The sequence below is a fragment of the Budorcas taxicolor genome, chromosome 2, assembly GCF_023091745.1.
Source record: "Budorcas taxicolor isolate Tak-1 chromosome 2, Takin1.1, whole genome shotgun sequence".
Classification (NCBI taxonomy): Eukaryota; Metazoa; Chordata; class Mammalia; order Artiodactyla; family Bovidae; genus Budorcas; species Budorcas taxicolor.
The window spans coordinates 165,034,827-165,053,467 of NC_068911.1; the positions used below are offsets into that span (position 1 = coordinate 165,034,827).

The window sequence follows — 18,641 nt, forward strand, 5'->3', positions numbered from 1 at the left end:
CCCGCCCACCCGGCCCCTCTGTACCTGTGACCGTGCTGGTGGCCGGCCGCGCGTGCAGCGCCACGTCGGGCTGCGGCACAGCCTGCGGGTGCAGGCCCGGCACCTGCTGCAGCTTGGGCAGCGACATGACCGCTTGGCTGCTCTCGGCCGGCGCCGGTGGCACGAGCAGAGGCTGCTGCGACGAAGCCGACGTAGGCGGCAGGTGAGGCGGCCGGATCTTCTCCGCCATCAGCTGCTCCTTGATCTTGTTAATCAGGACCAGGTTGTCCAGCTGCGGGAGGGAGCGGAGAGGGACTGAGAGGGCTTGGGCCGTACCTGGCCCCCGGCCCCGGGCCGCCAGGCCACCCTTGAACCCCTCGTCCCGCAGGCAGCAGCTAAAGCCTGGCGCAAACCCAAGCAGCTCCGGGGAGGGCGGCAGGAGGGGCGACGCTTCCTCTTACCTGGCTAGGCATGGTGGGAGGAGGGGGCCAGAAGTAGGGGTTGTTAAATCGAGGCTCGGCCATCCTGCGGGGAGAGAGCGACTGTCACAGGGAAGAGGGCCCTCCCCATCGGCCAAGGGTGAGCTCCCATCAGCTATGCCCGCTCAAGTCTGGGCCAGTGTCTGGGATCCCTGCCCCCGTGGGTCCCTCACCCCACAGCAGAGCAGGACATCCCCCAGACCCAGAGAACCACACCTCCAGGCTGAAGCTCTGGAATTCAGCGTTTCCCACAGTGGGCCCCAGAGAGAAAGGTCCTATCCCAAACAGAGCACCCCCCAGCTCACCCCTCCCAAATCACCCTGATGCCAGTGGACTAATCCCTGCCCCCCCCAACAGAGACTCTAGGCTGCAGAGCCAACCCCATGGATTAGACACACAAGTCTGCCCAGGGACAAACTGAGGAGTCCTGGGGCAACCTTGTCAATGGCCGCAGATTAGAGGCAACTGCCGCTCCCTGATCCCTGCCCTTCTGACCCACAGAACACAGCCAGCAACTTGGGTCACCAGGTAACAGCCTCTGTGTGTGAAGGGCAGTTTGGCAGGATGATTTATGGGGACTCAAATGATTACAGTATTTTTTGACCCAGGGAATTGTACCTCTGGAAAGTTCTCCTCAAGAAACAAACATGGCCAGGTACAACATTGTGCTTATAAGGATGTGTCAGAACACTGTACTTAAGAGGGGAATGAAGAGGCCTGAGGCTTGGGACCCTTCAGTAGAAGGATGGGACAATTTGTCTGGTGGCCCTCACCGCTGGCAAGTTCCTGTGCAGTGAGAAGGGCTTTGTAACCAGGGCACTATGAAGGGTGGGCCTTCAAAGCTATCTTTGTCTTCCAAAGGATTCACGTCTTCCTGTGGCCCTACAGTAAGTCAAGAAGTGACTTACAGAGACTGCTGGACAGGGGTATTCCATGAAGTCTCGCTCCCTATAAAATTTCTCTTCTTTATCTGTCCCTTACAGAAAGCACTAAACTAAATGCCTGCTGGTATTGGTCGCTTACATGGAACTGCTTCTTTTGACAGGCAAGGCTGAAATGAAGTGTCTTTAACCTTTTTTTCCTGGCTCTACAAGCGGGAGAAGCCCTACTGGAATTGCAGGCAGAGGGTTTCAGGAAAAAAAAAACCCTCTGTAAGGATACAACCTAATCTCAACGCTTTAAGAAAGATCGTTTATATAAATTATTGCTTGTGATCTTTACTTGAGGAGTAGTCACAGGAGCTAGTATCCCACTTTTTGGTGAAGAAACCGAGGCTTGGAGAGAGGGGAAGAGACCTGTCCAAGACCACAGGGCTAGGGTGCCAAGAGTCAAGACTAGACATCAGATTTGCTCAAGTTGTTTCCTCTGGGGAATGTGTTTTGCAAACCCTAGTCCTTGGTGGAACAAATATCCACATGCATATGACTCAATACCTGTATATAAAAGTCTTGCCTCTCACTCCCAGCCTGGGGGTCGGATTGGGTCTGAGTCTGGCCAGCTGGGAATCAGAGTGCCCTCCTCTTGGGTGGCCAGGCAGCTCTAAAAGCCTTCCTGTTTCCGCCACGCACAAACACCAAGCTGCCCTTCTCTCCACCCATCCAACCCAGCCCATCCCTCACAACCCAATACCAGCACTTCCTGCCTGGAGTTCTCCCTGACTGCTCCAGGTCCCTCAACACAGTAAAACCAGTGAGGAGGCTGCCATTTACTAAGTACCCACCTTGTGCCAGGCACACTGACACTAAAAGGCAGGTACATTCCTCATCCCCACTTTACAACTGAAGTTCAAAGAGGTAGTGACTTGGTCAAGGTCACACAGCAAGTAAGCAGTGAGCTGAGATCCCCACTCTGATCTGCCAGACTCCCAACGTCCAGCTCATCAGTCCCTCCAGCTGTTCGGAGGAAGGACAAAGCATCCTGACTAGGATTGTGGACAGGTCCTGTGTTAGGATGGCATGGCACCCACTACCCTTCCATTCAGAAGTCTCAGACCTGTCCCTCCCCTGCTGTTGTCCACGGGGGAAAATGTGCAGTCATCTGAGCTGTAGAGCCAGGGTAGGGAGGCTCCAGGGCTGAGGGAAAGGGGAGCTGGGGAGCTGCCTCAGAGAGGACTGGGAATTGAAGACACCTGTCTCATTCAACTTGGCATCATCAGTGCCTAGGCCCAAAGGTGATCAACAATGTGAGTTGCGGGATAGAATGAATAAATGAAGGAATAAATAATCAGACTCATTTTAAAGGCAATCCCACACAATTATCCACCACTGTTGACGGTGTACAACGCCCTCTGTATCCAGCAGCATTCTCACCAGAGCCCCAGGAAGCTGGGAAGATCTGCACCCCCATTTCGCAGAGGAGGAAGCTAGGCCACCACCAGGGAAGCACTTGCTCCTGGCCACACAGATGGGGAAACAGAAGGAAGCACTGCCCTGAAGTGTTGGGCATCGGCAATCTGAACCTCCATTTTTCTCATCTGTAAAATGGGATTGACACAGGCCCATGTGCCTCTTTCCTGCCCTGGCCCAGCGCTCTGCCCACTGTACCCAACCGTTCCTTGGACTGGTCCAGGGGAGCTGTCCTCTCCTCCTCTTGAGTTCAACGCCAAGTCCAGGCTTCCCAAAGCCCCTCACTGGTCAGGGAGGTAGGGGGTCCCATAGCTGGGATAGAGCATCTTCTCTGCCACTTATCAGACGCCCGATCAGGGAGGGAACCACCCCTAACCCTGGACAGGGAGCAGGGTCTGCCCTGGGTCATGGAATCTGATCCACACAGCGCTCACTCCTCTGTGTCCTTCTCGGGCTGGGCTTAAGGAACTCCACGACTGGGTCAGTGCTCCAGATCCTGGTGTACATCTACCTGTGTTAGCGAAGGCGGGCAGGGGGAGGGGTGGACTTTCTGAGCCCTTATTGAGGGCCCGGCTCATTGCTAGACGTGCATCAAGAACATCTCACGTGAGCCCCTCAACAAACCTTCGAGGTGAGTGTGCATCTGTGCAGTCCTAGGACCTGCAAGACAGGGTGGGAAGGTGGCCGGGGCCAAGCTAAGCCACGCAGACCTGTGTTGAGAGAGATTTTAAGCAGGAGAGAAGTGGCTAGATATCTGCTTAGGACAGCTGTACAAGGCAGAAGGGCATCCAGGTGGAGGCAACAGTTTGAGCAGACATGGAGCAGGTTTGGGACAGTGAGCAGCTACCCACTAACACCAAAGAGAGCTGGAGAGTGGTGAAGTGGGGAGAGACAGAGGCCAGCCAGCAGCATCCTGACGGCTGAGCTAGCGGTTGGGAAGGAATGCTGGCTGTGAAGAGGCATCAGGGAGTGTGCTGAGCGGGGCAGCCAGGTAGCTCAGAGGACCAAGGTCAGCAGGAGGAGTCTGAGGACAGCACCGGGGGACAGAAGAACCGGGGGCAGAGGAGGCTGAGTGTCCAGGCCGGACGGGCAGAGGAGACATGCTGGCAATTGGGCAGGACATACAGACTGGGCTTCAAAGCTCCAGAAGGAGCCAAGACTCTGGGTGGTGGGCCCCAAGATACACAGCCCTGATCCTTGCAGTAGGGCGAGCAAGGTGTCATTTTATTTTTCTTGCTCAAAAAGGTGAAAAAAAGTCAGATGGGTCAATGAAACACCTTGTAGAGCCACCCGCCCGCCCATCCACCCATCCATTGGTTCTGGATACATCCTCTGGGCCAAACTGGAGACTGGTGCTGGGGAATCAAGGGCAAAGAGAAGAGCCCTGTCCTCTGGGGGCCCCGAGCTAAGTGGAGGAAGCAGACAGTTATTTTTCTTCTGTGAAAAAGAAGAATTTTGGCCTATGAGACCTGCCACATGCCACCAGGGACCTCCATGTGGTCAAAGCCAATGGGCCACCTCCCAGTCCTATCCTTCATGGCCTCCCGGCCACCCTGACCCTTGGAGATCAGTGCTATGAGCCCTGGGTTCCACATCTTCTCACTCTCTCTCCCAGCTTGCACCTCCACAGCCTAGGCTTCTCAGGGTGAGCGGGAGCCTCCTCTTTCCACTGGCCCCAGTCCCTGGATGGTCCATCCACTCCAGGACTTCCAATACCAGAAAATCCCCAGGTCTCCACCCCTAGACCTGGCTGCCCCCTAGAGCTTCAGGACCACCTTCCAGTTATCTCCCTGACCTCTCATGGGCTGTTCGGTTTGGACTTGGCCTTCCCCTGGGATACGTAACCCTCTAGGCATCCCCTCTGAGTAGGGCATCCCAACCTGCCCAGATGCTCCTGCCACGGACCCTGACCTCCCCCTTCCCAGCTCAGACCCACCACCAGCCACGTCCCCGGGATTCCATTTCCAAACTCTCTCAGATCCACTGTATCCTCTTCACAAGTCCTAGCTACTGTCCCCTCACCTGGACCATGGAACAACCTGCCTTAGTTGGAGCCCAGGGCACCCAGGTTCAAATCTTGGCTCCAAAACACTAGCTGTGTGATCTGGGCAAGTCACTTGTTCTTAACCCCCAAGTCAGGGATGAGCAGCCCAGAGCTCAGGATGCAAAGAAAGGATCAGGGAGGACTTCCCAGCAGAGGTGATATGTGCTTTGGGTCTTAAAGGATGAGTGGAAGTTAGCCAGGCAAAGAAGGAGTGGGGAACATTGCTGGTGGAAGCAGCAGTCTTAACAAAAGTCCAAGGTGAGAAACAGCACGGTGTGGGAGGGTAGCTAAAGTGATCAGTGTGGATGTGAGACAGGACGTGAGGCTGGAGCCATTGGCCACAGCTAGACCTAGAAAGGCAGTTCCTGAATTTGAGGCCTGGGGTCTAGACTTGAAGAAGGTGGGTAATGGGACAGAATCTGTGGTTTAGGAAGGCCCCTCTGCCTGCTGAGCATAGGTGGGACTGGAGAAGCTAGAAGAGGCAGCAGTGGGAGGGAACTGGTTGAAGGTCCCCAGGGAATAGAACGGAGGTGAGAGGCAGGAGCTACCCTGGGCCAGGGAGGAGAATGACCAAGAAGGCCTGGCTATTTGCTTAGAGCTGGAGACCAAGGAAGCATGCAGGTTGCCCCCCAGCACCACGGTGTGGCCTGGGAGGTCCCCTGGATACCAACACAGACAGACAGAGTCACAGGAACATGCAGACAGACAGCACCAAACTCTGACAGACACAGATCTGTGATCCCAAACATCAACAGATGGGGACACGGCAACTCCCGTGAGCGGGACCCCACAACCTCCAGGACAGAGTCACAGGTGGATGCTATGACAGGAGGGTGCGAGCACAAAGCCCCCAAGCAGACCCAGAGGGAGGCGGTGAGGGGCACTCAGGGGAGTTGGGATGAACACGATGCCTTAGTCACCCAAAGAACAAACCCCTCATTGACAGGTTTCAACCTGGAATCACAGGCTCCTTACCTAGAGTGTCCTTTCCCACTTGGTGAACTTCTACTCATCCTTCAAGACCCAGCTCAAGTGTTCCCTCTTCTACGGAGCTTTCCCTGAACCCCCAGTCAGTCACTCCTCTGTGTTCCCAACAGCACCTTGTATATGGGAATAACAATAACAGTAATAATAAAAATGGCAGCTACTATTGATTTCAACACCTACTAAGTGCCAGGCACTGTGCTGAGTATGTTGCACGCATCACGTCACCCTGAGATATGCGCCTAACAGAAGAGGCAACTGCAGCTCAGAGAGGTCGACCAATCTGCCCAAAGTCACACAGCAAGTGATGGAGGTAGGACGCCACCCAGATCTGCAGGAGTGCAGGGGTGATCACATTCTGGCGCAGTCATGTTTCCCTGGGTGACCTCCCCACCAGACTGAGCTCTGTACACAGGTAGAGCTCAGTTCCCTTCTGCCATTCCAGCATCTGGTCCAAGGTGGTCTCAGAAACTCTTTGCAGAATGAGAAAGTACAATATCAACCATCTTTTCCTGAACTCTTACAGTAGGGCAAGAAAGGTGTCAGGGCATTTTATAGCCATTATTTCACTGTTACAATAGACCCATTGTATGTATGAGAAAACTGAGGTCCAGAGAGGTTAAGTAACTTGCCTGAGGTCACAGAGCTGAGTATGGATCGCAAACCAAGTCAGTCCATCACGCTTTCCCAGGAGAGTGGCCCCTGAGGGCAGCCTAGCAAGCTCCACAAAGGGGAACTAGGGGCAGGGGCACTGAGGAAGGATTACACCTGGTGCCAGGCCCTCCCACCTGGGGAGGTTCAGGCCTACACAAACAGTCGCAAAGAAAACGGGGCAGCCCAAGGGGAAGGTGATTAGCTTTGCCCACTGCAGGACAGAGGGTATATTTAAGCAACTTTTGTCCTACCCACCCCATCCCCGGGCCAGCCCAGATACGTTAAAAAATGAGATTTGCCCAGACCCCATGGCCACCGGGGAACTAGCTCCCAACAAGCAAATGGGAGAGAGCAGGACCCAAAACTGTCCAGATACTATGATTACAAAGAGGCAAAAATAAAAACCTGCGTCAGAAAAAGCAAGCTGCGGGGAACCACGCCCAGAGGGAGGCTGGCAGTGCTGGGGGAGGCGGCTGGAACTAACCTGGTTTTTTTGTCTTTGTTTCTCTGATTTCCAAATACTCTGCAATGTTGTTGCTTTTATAATGAAAACAATAAATTTATTCTTTAAAAAAGGAGAGAAAGAAAGTGGTTGGTAACCGGGGGGAGGGGTGGAGCAACATACAAGGGTCTGGAGGCAGCGGGGAGCAGGCGGGATCAGGGTCAGTGGTGGTGGGCGCTCAGCTGATAGTCACATGCTGAATCCCACACAAGCCCCATCCTCCAGGCACACAGGACGGGGTGGGTCCTGGCAGGTGTTGGCCAGGATCCATCCAGGAGTATTTCTACCACCTTTCTTGCCCTGGTCCTGGCCCCCTTCTGCTCTGGCCTCAGCTATTCCAAGAGCCTCCTCCGAGGGACCCTCACCTCTACCCACGCCTCCCATTCTGTTCTCCTATTGCAGTCCCTCTGCTATTTCTAAAATACAAATCAGATCACAACATTCCCCTCATGAGAATATTTAATGGCTCCCTCGTTCCTTCCAGACCAGGTCTGGATTCCTGAGGCCTTCCGTGACTGGCCTCTGCTGACCTCTTTGGCCTCACTGGCTCTTTCCACCTTCCGCTCTGAACAGGCAGACTGAGGGCTTCCCCAGTGCTCCACTTCCCTTCTCACTTCCTCACCTCTCCCTGGAACTCTCTGCCTTTCCCCATTTCACTGGTTAATTACAACTTATTCCTTAGGCCCCAGTTTAAAGGCCACTTCCTCCTGGAAGCCTTCTGGGATTGCAAGGCTATGTTGGGTGCCCCTCTTCTCTGTTCCCTCTGTGCCTTGCATTTCCATCATCAGACACTTGTCATTCCATCTTCTGTCTGTTTTCTCATCCATCTCTGCAGTTGGACATGCTCTCTGTCAGGGCACAATAGAGGCTGAGTCATTTACCTTTAAGCCAAAAAGTACCTGATAAATGTTTGAATGAATGAATAGTCTAAGCAGAGGGAACTGAAAGTGTCGTGGCCCAGAGGAAAGTCCCCTCCCCCTCCTCTGAGTCCCCGCCACCCGCCACCCACTCTGGCACTATGTTGTCCCCTGTGTTATACTCTTCCCTATTTCCTGTATCTTAAGCCCTATCTTCCTAATTGATCTAAGAAGAGATTGTGTGCTGTAGACTAGCAGACCCAAAAAAGTTATTAACAGCTAATAAACATAGAAATGGTTCTGCTTCCCTAGCAGCGAAAATTAAATGAGCTTCACATGTTAAAATAGCAAAAAGCAATAAGAACATGGTAATGCTCAGTGCTGGTGAGGGTATGGTGAAATTGGCACTCTCCTGCATTATTTCTGGGAGTGTAAATTGGAAGTCATTTCTGAAAACAATCTGGCAATAATGTGTCAGGAGCTCTATAAAAACGTTCAAACTCCCTGGTCTAGCGATCCTATTCTTGGTCATCTGTCCCCAGAAAATACCCCAAATATAGACCAAGTTTTATGCACAAAGCTGTTTGCTTCAGTGGTTTTTTGTTTGTTTGTTTTCACAGTAGCAAAAACCTGGAGCAGCCAAAATTTTAAACAGGGGGATGGCTCTGTAAATCATGTCATACAGTGACACAGTCTATAGTCGTTGATAATGGCCAATGTTTACTGGCATTGTAATGACTCATTTTACATTCATATCGACCTCACAAAGATCTGAGGCACAGAGAAATTAGGTAACTTGCCCAAAGTCATGCAGTGTGTGGGTGATTTGAACTCAGAAACTCTGAAGCTCATGCTCTCCACCCTGACACTAGATCCATTAGAAAGGATTAAAACCACCCTGCAGTCATTTAGAAAACACTCGTGATACAATAATAATGGGGGTGGGGGGAGAGTTTTAAATTATTTGTATAGATAGAGCAATGACATCTATATAAAAACCAGGTGCTGGAAGAAAAGATACGAAGAAAATACCAAAATACTAGCACTGGTGTGTTTCAGGCTTAGGGTGGGGACAGAAATGGGGGTAGGTTTTGGTTTACTTCATTTCTCTATTCTTGACTTTTCTGCAGTGTGGCTACATGACTTTTTAAGGAATATTTTTAATAACACTAACAGTTCAGCCAGCTTTGGCCAAGCAAGACACCCCAGCCCCCGCCTATGGCCCCATTAGGACTCTGGCCTCAGGCCCTACCCAGGAGACCTGAGCTCAGAGAGGGCCAGGAGCTTGTTCAAAGTCCCACAACAGCCCTTGAGCCCCATCCCAGACCCAAGCCAGGAGTGCAGTCAGAAAGGGATTCCCCTTTCCTATCTGGGGACTTTGGGAGCCAAAGTCAGACAAAGGAAAGCCTGTCGACTTTCTCACTCACTCTCCTGTGTAAAATCCTTATTGGGTTGCCATAACTTTGGAAACACAGTTCAAACTCTCCAGGGTGGCCCAGAGGCCTTTGTTAAGGAGGCCTTACTGGTCACATGCATCCGGACAGATACATCCCCACAGCATCCCTCCCTCCAGCCTCACTACACCACTCTCAGGTTCCCAAAACAAACTGCTCTCGTGCCACCGTGCCATTGCACAGGCTCTGCCCTTCCATGTGGGGGCCATCACCCAGTGGGAACCTTGTCAGATACCCATCAACCATCAAGAGTTAAGTGAGGTGTCACCGCCTAGAGGAAACCTTCCTGATCACCACCCCCGTCCTAGGCTCTATTTGCAGCCTCTCCCCTGAGCTCTTGCAGTGTCCTAGGCTCCTCCTTCACTGCAACCAAAGCACTGATCCCACTACCCTAGAACTGCCTGGTGACTTATCTGCCCGAGCCCCTAGGTGTCTGTGAGCTTCCCAAGATCAGGGCTTGGGTCTGGTTCTTGGCTGAGCAACCTCCTGGACAACCCTATACTGGGACTCAGCAGCACAGCCCACTAGGGCTCTTCCTTCAGGTCTCAGCTGAAGGTCACTCTCTGACCCTCTCTTGTTATACACACCCCATGGCCCTTTACACTTCCCCTCCCCTGCCTCTGTATCTTGGCTCTAAACATCCCGCTCTCCACCACTGCTACCCTTAAACACAGGGTTGAGAGCCTGCCACAACCCCAGAGCCTTGCACCAGACGCACAGTAGGTGCTCAGGTGCCTAGTTCACCTAGCTGCTCACTGAAGAAACACATGGGAGGAGGGGGTGTGTCTACGTGGGCCTCAAAGATGGGGCCGTTTGCCAGGAAAGCGAGAGAGCAGAAGGGGAGCATTCCAGGCAGAAACCACGGATGCAAAGACATGGGAAAAGCTGCTTGCTTCCTAGGACAGCAATGTGTTCTCAAATATGTCCCCTGCCCCAGAGAGGGGGCTTCCCCAGTGGTTCAGTGGTAAAGAATCTGCCTGCAATGCAGGAGATCCAGGTTTGATCCCTGGGTCAGGAAGATCCCGGGAAACGACAACCCACTCTAGTATGTATGCCTGCAGAATCCCATGGACAGAGGAACCTGGCAGGCTACAGCCCATAGAGTCACAGAGTTGAACACAACTGAAGTGACTCAGCACACAGGCACGCCCCAGAGGGGCAACAAGGTACTGCTGGGTAGGGCTGGGCTAGGGCTAGGGGTGCTCCTGAGAAGATGAGCTCATCCCACTGAGGGATGAACAAAGACTGCATGACGGTGGAACTTACTGTTGGAGGGAAGGGGAGATCTCAAGAGAGATGCCAGGGAAGGGCAGGCTGGGTGGGAAGAACTGTATGTGCAAAGACCCTGAGGCAGGAAAGCACACGGCATCATGTTGGTCTGGTGTGAGCCCAGTGTGGGCTTCTCGTGGGCTTCCCAGGTGGTGCAGTGGTAAAGAATCCACCTGCCAATGCACGATGCAGGAGGCACAGGTTCAATCTTGGGTCAGGAAGATCCCCTGGAGGAGGAAGTGGCAATCCACTCCAGCATTCTTACTTGGAAAACCCCACGGAGAAAGGAGCCTGGAGAACTACAGTCGTAGGGTCCACAAGAGCCCAGTGTAGGAATTCGCAGGGGAAGGGGCAGCCAGGGCAATTCACAAAGGGCCAGAGTTCCAGGCTTAGACACTTAGATGAAAGGCCACGTGGGATCATGTTCAGGGGTCCCTGAGCTGAGAAAGGCCATGGTCAAGGTTTTCAGTAGACGGGTCATCATGGGGCCAGGAGGATGGCCTGCATGGACAAGGAGCTGGTCTAGGAGAGAGAAGCTGAAGTTTCCTGTCTTCCCAGCACCTTGAGACCCTATTCCCACGACCCCTCTGCCCTCCATATGCCCCTACTCTACACAGCCCAGAGTCCCGAGTCCCAGCTGCTGCACCCCACCCCATCCCCAAGACCCAGGCCAGCCTCAGAAACTTGCTCCTGGGAACTTCCTGTGAGGAACTAGGCTCCCGAGGGTCCTGGATCCAATTAGGCTGGGTTTCCGCAGCCCTGCGGGGCTGGGAAGGGCTGTTTTCATTGTGAGGCTGGGGCTGATCAGAGCGGAAGGGGGCTGCTGTCTGCGCCCTGGTCAGTGGGAGCCGGGATGCTGTGCCCTCCCCTCCCAGTCCCCCCCTCCCACTATCGGCCACCCAGACACCCAGGGTGGTAATCCTCTCTGGGAGCCCTAGCGTCTCTGCCAGGGAATGGGCCGTGACTGCCTTCTCAGGGCTGAGAGGACATTCCGCAGGCTTTGAACCCATGCCCTCCTCTGCTGCCATGTCCCCTGGGGACCCCTAGCTCCTATCCCCAGTGGGAACTCCTTTTGCCAGTGTGAAATGACCATAATCATAAGTCACTGAGCGCTTCTTCCATCCCAGGCACTGTTCGGTGCTTTATAAGCATTTCTCACTCAGGCTCCTAATGAACCCTGTGAGGTGGATGCTGTGAACATTTTGAAATATAACACACATTCAGGAAGATGCCTGGAACAAAAATGAGCAACTCGATGACTTATTACAAAGCCCAGGGTGCCCCAAAGCCCCCACCCATGTCTATTCAACTGCAGTCCCCCACACCCCACAAAGATTCCACCCTGCTGGTTTCTAAGGCAATCTCTCCCTTGCCTGCCTGGGTTCACGAATGAGACTTGGAGAGGATGTAACCTGCCAACCATGCAGCTGTTGGGGGCAGAGGGAACCTCTTCTGTCCACTCGCTGTGTGACCTTTAGCAAGTCCATTTCCTCTCTGGGCCTTTGTTCCTTCCTTTATAAAACAAAGAGATGCAACTAAACCACAGCCTGGGTTCTTGGACCCTCTGAGGGGCAATGTGGCCACTGAGTATTGGAAGTACAGATTCTGGAACAAGACAAGGTCAAAGCCACAGATACTGTTACCAAACTGGGATGATAACGGTGTCTCCTCAGCATCGCTGTGAGGATCTGATGAGTTAATAGGTATAACGTCTTTAGAACAGAACCTGCTCTGTGGTACGGATTCCGTGGTGGCTGCTACCGTTTTGCTATGAGGTTCTCCAAGGCACATGGGAGCCTTTCCTAACCTTCTGAAGACTCCTGGAAGTGGGACCAACCAGAGATGTCAGCTGGGCTGGGGGCAGGGGGCAGGGGGCGGGGTGCAGTTTCTCAGGACCCACGGGGCTGCCCGGTGGCCTGGAAGAGTCAAGTCTGGGATTAGCTCAGCGCAAGAGCCAGCTGCTGAACCCCAGCTGCGGCCTGGCCCCAAGAAGCTTTCTAGATAGGTCTTTGGGGGTCCCAGGCCGGGAACCCCCGGCAGGCGATCAGAGCCTGTACTGGGACTGTATCTCAGGACCCCTGGGGGGCAGCCTATGGGGTAGGAAAGACAGGGCCCAAGGCTGGTGTGGCAGCCTGCAAAGTGGGCCCTGAGCAGGGCAAAGCACCAAAGGGAGGGCTGGGCTGATCAGAGAGAGGGATGGGGTGGGTCTGGTCTGGACATGTGGGTGGGAGGGTCAAGGCCACAGAAGACCCAGCACAAGCCCCGACAGACCAGGCCCACCTCCCCCAGGTCTCAGGGCCACCACCCTCTCCGTGGTCCTTGACTTCCCACCTCGGGGCCTTCACCCCGGCTCTTCCCTCTGCCTGGAATGCCCTCACCTGGAAAACTTCAAGCCAGATCACTTCATCCCTGAAGCACCTCTCCCCTCTACACACCATCATCGTCACTGGTTACAGTAAATGCAAAAGCACCAAGCTATAGGGCAGTCCTCATCATAGGAAAGCGGTTCCTTTCCAGCAGGTACCAAAGTCTGTAATCACATCCTCAGCTGTGTTCGCCTCAAGTCTCCAGACCAGGGCGGGGACGACATCGGTACCCCCCACCGGTGTCCCCATCATCAAGCAGGGGGCCTGGTACACAGTAAGTGCTCGAAAAGCATTGCTGAGTGAGGGCGGGAGGTCCAGGTAGGCTGCAAGCAGGTCTGGGTGGGGCATAGGCACACGTGAGTGCACAGGTGTGCGGGAGGGATCCTGTGTAAGGCCAAAGGATGTAAGGCCAGTGGAAGATGCACTGACGTGTAAACACAGCATGCACATGAGTGTGGAAGGCCCCGAGCAGGGGCAGCAGGCGGCTGTGCATTGGTTCCTGGGAGGCACACGTGGGCATATGACTACCACGTGTGATCCGTGGGTTGCAGGAGTGCACGCGTGTATATCACGTGTGTGGACACTCTAGCGGACTTGTCTTCTGAATGCCTGGCTCCTATAGGCCCAGTTCTGGGCATCTCTGGTAGTGTTTCTGAAATAGCAGGGCAGCCCCTCAAACTGGCACAAGTCGGGTAGCGGAGGTAGGGTCAAAGGTGGATGTGGAAGGACTGGGGGTGTGAATATGTGTGTGCGTGATGTCTGGGGTGTGTCCACCCCAACCAGGTGCCCCCTGCATTGAATCCCAGAAGTTAAAATGGCTAGACTGTCCCCTCAAGGAGCATGAAGCCTTTGCTCAAAGCTCACAGATGGACTCAAATGGTGAGAACTGCCCCCACGGACATTCTGCCACATGGATGAGGCAGGGACAAGGCAGGATGCTGTGGGCCCCACAGCCAAATCCCCAGGCCTCCCCCACACACCTTAACACTCAACACACCACTCAGCCCCCTCCCCAAATCCTTACCAGCTTCCAGAGTCTGACCACAGTCCTGGCAGTAGGAAGCTGAACCCACAACCCCCAACACACTTCCACGCCACCCACCTCTCAATCCCACCCAAGTCCAGGAGGGGTGCTGGGCTCTCCGTAGCCCTGTGCGTCGGGGAGCACTCCCACCAAGGTGGAGATAAGGAGGGCGGTGTGACAGGGGGAGCAGCTCCCCTACCAGGGCTGTTGCTGCCTTTGACCCCAAGACACATACTGTGGCAGCCAAGTGACACCTGGGGAGAGGAAAGCCTACCAGGAAGGCATCCAGAGGGATGGGTGGCCCTGGACAAGGCCCATGCCTCTCCTTTCCTGCTGCAGTCTCCCCAGTGGACAGACTGAAGTTTGGCTGGCTAACTGTGACGTCTGCCTCTCTTCAATTAACATGTGACTTTAGATCCAGTGGTTCTCCAAGAACTGGGTACACATGGGGCTACATGGAGACATCAGTGTCCTGTTGCCCTAAGTACACCAAGCCTGCCCAATACCCTGGACCAGGGCCAAGCACAGTGCTACAGGCACAGCAGGGGCTCGGGAGGCATGTATGCTTGGTGCCAGGTCACACATACAACACCAGGCACGGGGTGGCCTGCCCCCAGGGAGCTCACAACCCAGTGGGGAGAAAGAAGCTCCTGAAGTCACAAAGCCACAAGGTCAAAAGCACTGGGAAACCATACCACTACCATCACTTCCCAAGTGTCATTCACAGGGTGGGAGCAGCACTTTGCCCTCTGTAAAGACGATCTTTCCAGATATGACAATGGTCTGACAAAGGGAGGCTGAGGGGCCTGGTCAGGAGGGAACTCCCCATCACTCTAGCGGAGATCAGAGGCCCTCTTGTCAAGGATGTGGGAAGGGGGTTCCCGCTCTGTGGAGCGGTCGGGTGAGTTTGGGCTTCCCCTCAGCAGCTGTGGGGTTCTAAGGTGGAGTCCTGGAGTGCTGGGTTCCAGTCACACAACGCGCCTGATGAGCTCTGTGGACTTGGCCAAGTTACCTCATGTCTCTGTGCCTCCGTTTCCTTAGCTGTAAAATGGGCGTGATGACAATGAGGATTAAGCATGTCCATGTTTACAAAGCCTTTTGGAACATGGCCTGGCACAAAGTGACACTCGGGGCCACTAAATAAATAAGGCAGTGAAGAGCCTCTACGTAAGGGTCTAAACCCCAGATCTAGGCTTCCCTGGTGGCTCAGTGCTAAAGAGTCCTCCTGCGATGCAAGGTTTGGGTTCGATCCCTGGGTCGGGAAGATCCCCTGGAGAAGGAAATAGCAACCCACTCCAGTATTCTTGCCTGGAGAATTCCATGGACAGAGGAGCCCAGGGGGCTGCAGTCCACAGGGTAGCAAAGAAGTGGATAAAACTTAGCGACTAGACAGCAACGAAAAACCCCAGATTTGATCAAATGTGGACTCCAGTGTCAAAGGTTCTGAGTCCGAAAGCTTCTCAGATGCAAAGTTCTGAGATTGGAAGAGACTGGGATTCTTAGATCCTGTGATTTAATCATCTCATTATTTCCTGACAACAGCCTGGAGCCTCCCAGGGGAGAGGAGGGCAGAGAGCTCGGTGTCACTTCATCTCCCAGGAGCTGCCCCGCTGCAGGGTTTCTGCCACACCTGGGCTCCCCGGCATCTCCTCACCTCCATCAAAGCCACGGCCACCCCACACTAGACCCACCTGCCCACTCGCCTGCATGGGGTTTAAGCACCTGCCAGCCGTGCAGACAGGTAAGAAGTGCAAATAAATAAATACAGGAAGAAGTTTCAGATACTGGTAAGAGCTGCAAGGGATGATGTGCCCATGAGTGACAGTGGTAAGCTATGACAGAGCAGGTGGCCAGGGAAGCCCCAGCTGAGTCAAAACCGGTGAAACAAGAAGGCGCCAGCCATGCAGGCATTCTAGGTTTGGGTGGATGTGCAAAGGCCCTGCCAAAAGGCTTTGTAAATTCGAGCTGCAGAAAGAAAGCTGGTGTGGCTGAACGTGGTGAGACTGGGAGACGGGGAGCTGAGATGGAGGGGCAGGCAGGCCCAGACCATAAAGGGCCTTGTGTGATGTCCTCGGTCATGTCCAACTCTTTGTGACCCCGAGGACTGTAGCCTGCCAGGCATCCCTGTCCATGGAAGTCTGCAGGCAAGGATACTGGAGTGGGTTGCCATTTCTTCCTCCAGGGGATCTTCCTGACCCAGGGACTGAACCTGTGTCTCTTGAGTGTCCTGCATTGCAGACAGATTCTTAACCACTACACCACTTGTGAGGCTCATAAAGGGCCTTGTAGGCCCCTAAAGGACATTGGGTTTTCGGTCTTTGAAATGCTTAGGAAATATGAGAAGAGTTTCAGCAGGGGAATGAGAAGGTTAGGGTTTTCAGGGTCCCCAGATCATTGGGCTCATTCTGAAACCATAATGGTTTTCAAAATCAAGGCAGGGCCTGAATTGGTAATCAACAATCCTTCTTGATACACACCGAGCTCCTATCACGTGCCTGGCCAGGGCAGGGAGAGACTGCAGACACTCTTGCGGTGGTTCCCAACAAGCCATGAGTCACAGAGATTACCCCATTTTAAAGATCAAGAAGTAGAGGCTCAGAGAGGAGAAGAATGTGCCCAAAGTCATACAAGCCATATACCACACTGTAAAAAAAAAAAAGCATCTTGGTCCCAGCACCCAGATTCACCATCACAAGATTATTTTCAAGCCTCTACTTCTCAGAGACCTTCCCTGGGAACTCATGTGGAGCCCACAAATACTGCCTGAGCTAGTGCTTTCTGCACCCTACTGGCTTTGGAGCCCCTGATGACTGTATTTGTGTATCACATGGCTGTCCAACCCGGACTAGATAAGCTGGGAATTGAATGGATGGATGGACAGATGGACGGGCAGATGAATGACTACTGAAATGACTAACCAATAAATTAACAAATGTACAATGAAAGAATGAAGGAATAATCTAGCAAACTAATGAACTAATGGATGGAGATGAAGGAAAGAAGGGAGGGAGGGAGAAAAGGAGGAAGGGACTCACTGTACAGAAGGGCAGGGACGTATCTGCCCAGGGAAGGGCTGGAGATAGACTAGTGTTGGCCATTATAACGCCCCTGGCCCCAGCAACCAACTACAACCAGCGATGTCCTGGGCCCAGTGGAGTCTGGCAACTAGGTAGAGTGGTGTCCCTCTCCCTCTGAGTGTCTCACAGAGAAAAGAAGACAGAAGCCCATGGCTCTGCTCCTAGCTGGGACCCAGATCGCTGGGTGACTTCAAGCCAGTGGCTTCCCCTCTCTGAGCCCAGATGACCTCTCCGGGCCTTACCAGCTCTGATAGTCTTAAGGGGACAGGCTTTTACACTGTTTTGTTTTGTTTTTTTGTACAGTCACTGAGGTCAGTAGATGAATCTGAAAGATCAAAAACCAGAAGTTAGGAAAGACACCTATCCACAAGTACCAGAATCTACCCAGGAAAAGGCTCCCTGGACAAGGAATTAAGAAGCCTGAGTTTAAGCCCTCTTCTGCCACTGCTCAACCTCTCCAAGCCTCAGTTTCCTAAGTTTTAAACTGGAGTTAAGTATCCTCACCTTAAGAGTTTCACCCAAACGAGTTTCTGGGAGAACCTGATGTGATAACGGCCATGCTCTACACCCAGGCAGGATTATGATGGTAGGGACAGGGGGATGAGTGAAGGCAGACATGCTCTTCCATCCCAGTCCAGTTCTGTCCAAAACGACTCTTCCAGGAGTCAACCCCCACCTCCCCTGCCACCCTGCCAACAGAGAACAGTGGAGAGAGCCCAGACGTGAAAACCTGAACATCTCTGTCTCAGATCTCCTAACTGGCAGTATGACTTTGGGCAAGTCACTTCTCCTCTCTGGACTTCAGTTTCTCCATCTGAAAAATGCCTAGCTTAGTTCCCCTCTGGCTCAGACATACCAAATTCTGCAGCCCTGAATCCCTAAGTCTCAGCCTTCAGCCCCTGGCTCTGCCTGAATTCAGCTCACCCTGCCCAGTGGGGCCAGAACACAGGAGTGACTAGAGGGGTCTTGCCTCCAGGAGACCTTGGGGCAGGGGTTAGACAGGCTTAGGGTCCTAGGACAGACAGACTTTTCCAGAAGGGCAAGACCAGGCCCAGCCCACCCAGGCGCCTTGGACAGCACCAGCCACACCAGACCTTGTAGACCTTGAGAACACTTCTGTAGCCTGAAAGCCAGCAAGTCCTGACCTGTCCAGAGAGATGCTCCAGGAACTTCACCCAAGTCTAAACTGCCTTCAACAGGGAGCCTCCAGGATGCAGGGCAGAGGCGGTAAGAGCACACCACAGGGAAGAGGCTCAGACCACCCCCACTACCAGACAAACTCTCCTGCCCCTCCCCTCAGACAGGACCCACTGGGGCTGCCTGCCTGCCCCCAGCCAAACAGCCAACCACCTGAGGGCATTCACCCAGATGCCACCTACCAGGGCCAGGAGGCCCACCAGGGGAAGGGGCTCTCCAGCAGGAGCCACCCCAGCACGGAGGGCAAGATTTCCGCCTACAATAGGGCCCTGGCCACCCATGAAGGAGACAGGCCCACCCCCACCCCCACCCCCCACAGAGCTCACTGCTCTGAGGGTTGCACACTGCTCCAGGGCACGGTGGCAGACAGCAGGATTATTTCCTCATGCCAAGGGTCTTAGCTGGAAATC

General features: G+C 53.8%; 1 protein-coding gene across 3 annotated transcripts in view; it reads right to left on the reverse strand.

The window, feature by feature from the left end:
* ZNF362 (zinc finger protein 362) overlaps positions 1 to 18,641 on the reverse strand; it is a 39,962-nt gene that overhangs the window by 20,228 nt on the left and 1,093 nt on the right. The window contains exons 1-5 of one of the 3 annotated variants that reach the window (XM_052635642.1): positions 7,610 to 7,680; positions 6,970 to 7,022; positions 5,823 to 5,947; positions 441 to 504; positions 25 to 271 (exon numbers count right to left, since the gene is read on the reverse strand). In XM_052635642.1, coding sequence (XP_052491602.1) covers positions 25 to 271; positions 441 to 504; positions 5,823 to 5,860 — 349 coding nt within the window. In that variant the 5' untranslated portion in view covers positions 5,861 to 5,947; positions 6,970 to 7,022; positions 7,610 to 7,680. Of the gene's footprint in view, positions 1 to 24; positions 272 to 440; positions 505 to 2,767; positions 2,885 to 5,822; positions 5,948 to 6,969; positions 7,023 to 7,609; positions 7,681 to 18,641 lie in introns of those variants that run through there. The other 2 variants (XM_052635641.1, XM_052635643.1) reach the window with 2 other exon arrangements.